We start from the raw sequence: 8,152 nt of genomic DNA on the forward strand, positions 1-8,152 counted from the left end.
CTGCAGCACTGAGCCATTGGCTTCACTTCCTGTTAACAAGCCCGGAAAGGAGCCCCCTGTTTGAGTTTCAGCTAAAACCACAGACAATGGAGTGTTTCTCCAGGTGTGAGCTGTTCGTTCCATTTCACAGGCACGTTGACACGTGCGCAAATGCGTCGATGGCACCTCTCAGTCTGAAACACTTAAAAAGTCCTCAGACGGAAAAAGACTTTTAGCCCATTTACACGTGTAAAAAGCCTTCGCTATGGTAAGACGTGTGGTGCAGTCCAAAGAGCAGCCAACTCTCAACCATACAGTCCCCCCTGCACAGGCGGGGGTTTGATCCCCAACATGGCGCTCTCTCAGCTGTGATCCCCTCTCCCTATCCACCACCCTCTCTTTTATACTCGTCTGAATAAAGCAAAAAATGCACAAGGAGGGCAGACTGACGCACTGTCCTTCACACTGAAGAAGAGCAGCCCTGTTACTCCTCCCACTGCTGACAGGCACTTCCTAAGTTGTGGTATAAATATGGACAGATGACAATAAGGGAAGGCAGGCAGAATAACCAACAGGTGCTGGTCTCACACTAACGGTGTCTCTGACCGTCTGCACTGTGACATATTCCCCATGCGCGTCGCGCGCTGGGGGGGGGGCTGGATACACACTGTACATGCACTAACCACACCTGCTGTCCTGCAAATCCCTGCCACAAAAATACACTCTTACATCAGAGGAAGCCAGCGCACAACAGTGCTGAGTTTATTAATAAAAAACAGCCAAACTCTGATTAGATTTAAATTCGTCACAACGACAGAGTATCAACTGCACTAAGTGAAATGGAGGCTTTTCACTGCAGAGCACAGAGTCTCCTGGCATTGATAATCTCTACATGTCCATCGACACCACCTTTCAGAACTATCTTTCACAATTTCATTTTGAATAGGAGTCCGCCCCTTGTAACGAAGACAAGGAGGATTTCAAACTGTCGCCAGGACTTTTTTGAGCCCGATGACCTTTCACAAGTGCACCTGCCTGCACCAGCCTGAAGACAGCCCGTATTCAGATTCGAACAGGACGGGGTCGAGGCGCTTCGACGCCCCTGCCCGCAGAGCACCGCAGCCCGTCTCCATGGCGACACACACCCGCGACCCTACCTGGTTCCTCCGCCACCTCGTTCACCTCGGCGTTCGGCTCGCCCATCGCGCCGTGCCGTCAGAGAGCCCCACAGGCGCAGGAGCCGAAATGGAGTCGCGCTCGTCCTGCACCGCAGACCCCTCTCCCCCTCGCAGCTTAGCTCAGCTCGAACCCGATACGGGGCCCGACGGTATTTTTAGAGCAGAGCTCTGCTCCAGCCAAATGCGCTCGTATGAGGCAGGGGAGGCGGGGGGGTCGGTGGGTTTCACCCTCGCTCCACGTCACAGTGGTGCCCCGGGGCATCGTGGGACAGAGGAGGTCCAACTGGACCGACGGCCTCCTTTCTACTTCCTAATGGAATATCAGACAAAAGGCCTGGATGTGGGCTGGGCCATTGCGTTAATAGGTCACGGTTATGGGGGCGGGGTTAAAACGCTCGGTGAAGACGTCGGACACCAAAGAGAATGGCAGGCATGCTGAATACACCCCCCGGTCTGTAATTTCAGCGAAGCCTGGCAAACAGTCAGTCGTTCCTGTGGGTGACGCCAAAGGCCCCCCCCCCCCCCCCCAATATGAGGACGGATGGCAGCAGCTGCCCCCGAGGGTTCACCATGGCACAGCATGCAAACGCCGCCCCCCGACAGCGTCATGAACTAGTGCGTTTATCCCCTACAGCAGACTGTCAAGAGTCACATTTAACCGGCGCTGTAGCTGTGAGGTTTCTCCACATTTAATGGAGGGGGGGTAAGGAGAGCTGTAGCAGATAGACTTTTGGCCTCTGCCCTCTCAGATAGACATTACAGGGCTTTCCGGTGATGCGTTCAGCCATATCGCTGCGAACCCTGATCGGGGCAGTACCAACTGTGGCCAGCAGGATTTCACCTGGAATTCCTCATTCAAGACCAGGGCTGCCCAGCCCTGTTCCTGGAGATCTGCCATCCCCATAGGTTTTCAACTTCCAATACCAGATTCTACTTAGCAGCTGAACAAGACCTCTAGCTGTTGAATGGAGTGCGCTTTGTTAGGGCTGGAGTAAGATCTCCAGGAGCAGGGCTGGGGCAGCCCTGTTCAGGACGCCTCTGGGTCAAACAGGTGCCTGTAGTCTGGCTGCAGCAGCTGCACACGTGTGCACGAGCGCAGAGCGAGAAGCAGCAGGAGCTGGCAGCACACGCTCCAGAGGAGAGCACATGTTTAAGAGGCCATTTAAGGGGCCCACGCAAGAACCCAGTCCCAGAGAGAGAGAGAGCAAGGACTCTGCGTCAGTTTTTATAACCAACAAACAGATTTTTTAACAATTATATAAAAAACATTATTACATAGTCATAAACAAATGATAAGCAAGGAAACTACACGGTCAGAATTTTTCCATTTAGGCCAAAGGCTAGTCATAGCGGAAGGCCCTGGGGCTCTTTTTACCCGTATTTGCAAGTGCCGTTAGCCTTCGTTGACGAGGTTTACCGACCTGCTAGCGACACGAGAGGGACACGCCCCCCGCTTACACGTGCGCACCCCTCCCCCCCCATCTCTTTTCAATGGCTGCTGCAACCACCGGCAGCACACAGAAGGAAACCTTTGTCCCCCTTTTCCCCCGCCCCACCCCACCCCACATCTGAAACAGAGTTCTAGATGGGACGTGAGCGCAGCTGGGAGGCAGGCGAGGTGGCGAGGCAGGGACATACCGCATCACTGTGTAACCGGGCCGCCCTGTAACGGGGCCGCCCTGCGCGCTGTAACGTGACACGCTCAGCACACGGCCGCCGCCACGCTCTCATTTGTTAGTCAGGAGTCAGAGCGGCTATGGTCTGTGCCTTCTGTGGGTACAGCGTGTACAGGAAGCCGGACTTACATAATGCGCTGTGAGACAGACGCACGCGCGCACACACACACTCACACATTCACACACATACTCATACGCGCACACACACACACACTCACACACACTAACACTCACACGCGCACACACACATATACACACACTCACACATTCACACGCACACACACACACTCACACGCGCGCACACACACACACACACACACACATACTCACACACGCACACACACACTCACACGCGCGCACACATACACACTCACACACACACACACACACACACATACTCACACACACACACACACATACTCACACACACACAAACACACAGACAGACAGACAGAAAGACACACACAGACAGAAACACAAACACACACAGACAGACACACACATGCATGGAATAGCTGTGGCCTGTTGCCTCCAAGGAGTCATTCTTTACTCCCCTTGTGCAGCGGCACTTAAGATATAATCACCTGTGTTTGTTTTCCTGAGGGGCCCCCGTTGCTACTCTGGGGGGGTCTGGGCTCAGTACAAGCACAAGTGAACTGCACGTGTGCTTTCAAAGGCAGGTGAACTCCTTCCTTTAGATTTGGTTACTTCTAGTTTTTCTTTCTCTCCCTGCTCCTGGAGGCCAATGACTGGTATTAGCAGAAACACAGCCACTATTACCAGCAGGAATATGACACAAATATGCAAATGTTTCCATCAATGACCAATAAGAGAGGCTGCATTTCAGCAGATAGCAGTGGCTGCACATGGATAGCAAAATTGCCACTAAAAATCTGTACTGCCAAACTAGCCATCGGCTTATGCTCTAAACATTTAGCAGCTGCTCAAACTAAAATAGCAAACACATTCAAACAGAACCAAAGCTTGCCCTACAAACACTCATTAGGAGCACAAATAATGCCAAGTAGGATATTAGCTTTTCAGAAGGATCTAGAATGAGGAACTTATGAGGAACAGAAACACTGATCATTAGAGAGAAAAGCCATGCTTACCAACAGACAAAAAAAAATGAAAGAAACAAAATTCAATTCATGTCCACTGGTTAGTATTAACTCAGCAAAGCCACTGGAGCTGCTCACCTGCAGTGTGAATACAGCAAAAACAGCACAGGCCACACAGAGTCGCAGCTGAAATGCTGAGTCATCGAAAAGGACAACCAGAAAACGACTTCTTTTAAACCTCCAAACTGAGAAAGAACACAAAACGGAGGGCCGGGAGCCTGCATTTTAACAGCGCGCTGCTGCAGAGCGTTAACGGCGAAGCTAAGAGAGGCCTAAAACCAGCATGCTACGTGCGGGGTTATTCCACAGACCGGCGTTCAGCAACGCCACACAGCCACAGCAAGAGACACTTGGCTTTACCAGATCCTCCATCTTCAGCCAGGCAGCTGCAACGCTGGCAAGAGGCCCACTGAAAGGAACACATTCGAGTGTGTAAGAGCTAGGCCGTTCTCCTCTACCTCAAAATAAAAAAATCTTTAAAATGTTAACCATCTAAAACACTGGCCTTGTAAAAAAAAAAAAAACAAGCTACACCAAGCCCTGTTCAGTTTTTTTTTTTTTTTTTTTATTTAAAAAAAACTTGAACATGTACACTTGCAACCGATGAGTCAGAAGTCGTCAATTAGCTGCAGGCCTAATTTTCAAATTAGGCCTAGAGGCCAATTGCATAGTAATGCATTTAATACTAAACCCCTAACTCACAGAATTATGCCACGTTATACTTATAAGTGTATGTTAACATATGCCTACTGTTCCTAATCAGAAAAACCTGAGTCAGTGCAATTTAACAATAACTGAAGCGCATAATTTTCCTTTAGATCATTAGTTATCTGCAGGTAACTGGGGAGGCAATTTTCTTACCATTTTATTAGTACCCGTTTTTCCCTTTACCACTGAACCAGATTACCCACAATCCCCTACATCTCAAACCCATTCACTTGTAACAGGCACATGCATTTCATTTGCCTGCTCTGAAAACTGCCAGCTCAATCTGGCTGATCAAGAAATCGGCTCAGGAAACAACTTGCTTATTGCATTCCATAACTAATCTTTCAGCTCAGGGTTCTTAAAACAAATACGTGAAGGGCTTCAGTTTGAGGACATCTGACAAACCAACAGGTTTCTTATAAGAAATTAATTAATTTGTGTGTGCATGCATGCATGGCTGTGTGTGTTCCAAGCTTAGACTTGCCATTGTGAGACACCTCCTACTCTTTGTAACAGAGAGAGCCTTATACCAGGTGGAGTTATGAGTCATCAAGCACTTACTCGCATTTGAAATAGACTTTGCTCTCTACGACCCCATCATTACTTTAAATATCAGAGTCATTGATTAACGCGCAACAACTCGACCCTCATTGGGGATCAGGACGCCTAACTTTTCCAAACGCTACTCCCTGAACGGCTTTTTTTCTTCTGGAATATTGGAAAATAAAGAGCAGTCAGCATTAACTTTATCTCTGGGTCTGAGCAGAGGGTCAGATTTATCATTCAGTGGTGCAATGAGTGGAGTCTTATCTTTGAAACACACCAGGCACCAAGGTTCCAGTGAGTGTTTTTTTTTTCTTTTACTCCCAGGGTTAAAAATGGTAAATGAACTGCATTTATTTTGCAGTTTAACACGTCGCTTGATTTCCCATCTAGATCCAAAATACACATTCATTGACAAAAGGGTACCAAAGCTATACTATGGAAATAACAGTTTAGAGTCGTTTTCCAATAACTCACTACCAGAAACCACAGGGAAAACATTTCAGCGGCAACACCCATTAACAAAAATATATATTACAATCATGAAGTATGGAGCCTGTGCAATAGTGGATATTCACAAGACATTTTTTAATCAGGTCTGGAGGTCAGACTAGACAACCACTTGGGTACACGTTCAAACAACCTGTCTTATGAAACTGTTTCAGCATAAACATCAACTGACAATGCAACAATATCCGGGTCCTCATTCAATATACAACACAAAAACTTCAGCTATTTCAACGAACCGAACGACTAACTAAAGTCTTATAAAGTTTTTAAAACGATCTAAAGTCATTGCGCTCGACGGAATTAACCTAGCCTACATATTAACCCACGTATTCGACGAAAGCTAAGGGGCAATATCAGCATATTCAAATACGTAAAGCTTCATTGTAATTTTAAAGATACGTGTTCAAAGGCATAGGTGGGAGCGCGAAGCAAGGAAGCGTCGTGTTACACCGCATTGCATAATCACACCCGTACTGGTACTAGTATTTGCCATAGTACTTTGCACTTCGAAATTAAATTATGTAGCCTAGCCTTCGAAGTTAAGCTGCGAGAGCACCGAATGGACATTGAGCGCCACTGGCTGCCAATCCGCACGAAAATGCTATTGGAATAGTCGGAGCTCCTCCGTACTAGGTCTCGGGCGAGGACTCGGTGAGGGCCACGTGTAACCACTCCCACCAGTCTATCCCAAATTGACACGTGAGCACTGTGAATTTAGCCCGAAAGGGCTTTTAAAAAAAAATGCAATGGACCCCCTCTCCTGCCCAAGGGAGTGGACCACACGAAGAAAAAAGTAAACTTTACTATTGCATGGCTAATAAGCTCATTAAGGCAGGCTTGCGGTATTATTCTAGCGAATTAACTCTCGGTAAGCTTGCTAAGCAATAAAGATTACGATGTTGAGCACAATAGTTTCTTTAATAGCCAGCGCGGTCTGAACAATAGAAATACGCTTGCATTCAAAAGGTCGCTCGCAGCTCATAATTTCCCCGTCTAATACAACTGGCCAACGTCGTTAACCCGGGAATACAACGTACACTAGAACGTTTGCGAACAGAGTTGACGAATAAGAAAACATAAGCGGTATAGCTTACACAACTAATGATTTTCAACAAGTATAGAAGTTTCCGTTTGCAAGCGATTTATGCATTGTAGGGAGTAACATTGTTTCAATCTTCTAGTATTCTTTGAGATGTGGGCAGTTAACCCGCTCGTGACTGACACAGTTTGCGAACTACAGGATTTAGCAAACAGTTACAGTGTCCGTGATTTGGATTACGGAATAATTTATAAATTTACCTTGATGCATTGTGTGCGGTTACTATATTGTCTAATAACCGACTCATAGCTGGCTTTTCATTACGGCTTTTTGAAATATTTCTCATAAAACTGACATAGCTAGCCAGCTAGCTAACTTTAATAGGCCCTCTGTGGAAACTAGCTCGCAAGCTAGTAGTAATAGCTAGTCTAGAACTGAAGGTTGCGTGCATCACTAAGAATATTTAAGTGAAATACCTACCTTTTTTCGCGTGTCTCGGATTTTTCTTTGCACCCATTGCGAATGAAACTTTTTATTGGAGGTTAGTGGTAAAAAATTATATCTACTCGAACCAATCGACCTGAAAGCTTACACTAACGAAACCCCAGCAAAATCAAATCCCTATGCCCTCATAAACCGAAGCCCATAGCAACCCGTCTACTTTTGAGTGACTTTGTAGTCGCCCACTTCAAACCTTACGAAGAGCATGTGGGCGGGGAAAAGTAAAACTTGCACCAATCACCACTTAGTGACTGTTGCCTTATTCAATCGTGTGGATACCCGCAGGTTAGAACCGCCTCGTTACTCCATATTTTTTCCAATGTTTGAACGTGGCAACATGGAAGGTCGCGTTCATCGCGAGAATTCAATGGGGGGTTTTTACAAAGATTTTTTTGGTGCAAATTAAATGGTTACATAACAATGGCGGCGGCATCGGGTACTCCTTTTGTTGTTAAGAGAAACATTGTCCTTAGCGCAACTTTGTTTTCAGTCCGATTGCTGAAGCACGGTACTTTTAAATCTGTTGGAAACATGGTCTCTTTGGAAAGAAATGGCAGTGTTTCAATTTCCATCCATACGTTCAAAAGGCGCGCTCCTGTATACATGAACGCGCTGTTAGTATCTGATTTTATCGTTTGGTAAACAAGGGAAGATTCTAAAACCTCGAAAACTTTGATCAACTGAATTTGGGATAATCTGAGCACGCTCTTGTGGTTAAATGGTGTGTCACTATACAATGAAATGACAATTGTAATTGCATTTCTAAAAGCATTGGCTACTGTAGATGTAGGGGACAGTTCAGAGCGAGTGTCAACGTCTGTGCTGACTGGGGGTGGTACAGAAACCATTGCCACGGCTATGTCAGAACTCAGATACAGACAGAACAGTGCAAACTTT

The 8,152-nt window shown here is 46.8% G+C and overlaps 1 protein-coding gene across 38 annotated transcripts in view; it reads right to left on the reverse strand.

Moving 5' to 3' along the window:
• Window positions 1–7,430, reverse strand: part of LOC118233927 (fibrous sheath CABYR-binding protein-like) — a 29,493-nt gene extending 22,063 nt beyond the window's left edge. For 35 of the 38 annotated variants that reach the window (XM_035430059.1, XM_035430065.1, XM_035430064.1 and 32 more), the window contains exon 1: window positions 4,315–4,401. In XM_035430059.1, the coding sequence (XP_035285950.1) occupies window positions 4,315–4,378 (64 nt within the window). In that variant the 5' untranslated portion in view covers window positions 4,379–4,401. Of the gene's footprint in view, window positions 1–1,124; window positions 1,368–4,314; window positions 4,402–7,234 lie in introns of those variants that run through there. The other 3 variants (XM_035430053.1, XM_035430046.1, XM_035430052.1) reach the window with 3 other exon arrangements.
• Between the last annotated feature and the right edge of the window lie 722 nt (window positions 7,431–8,152).

The sequence above is a fragment of the Anguilla anguilla genome, chromosome 8 (genome assembly GCF_013347855.1).
Source record: "Anguilla anguilla isolate fAngAng1 chromosome 8, fAngAng1.pri, whole genome shotgun sequence".
NCBI lineage: Eukaryota > Metazoa > Chordata > Actinopteri > Anguilliformes > Anguillidae > Anguilla > Anguilla anguilla.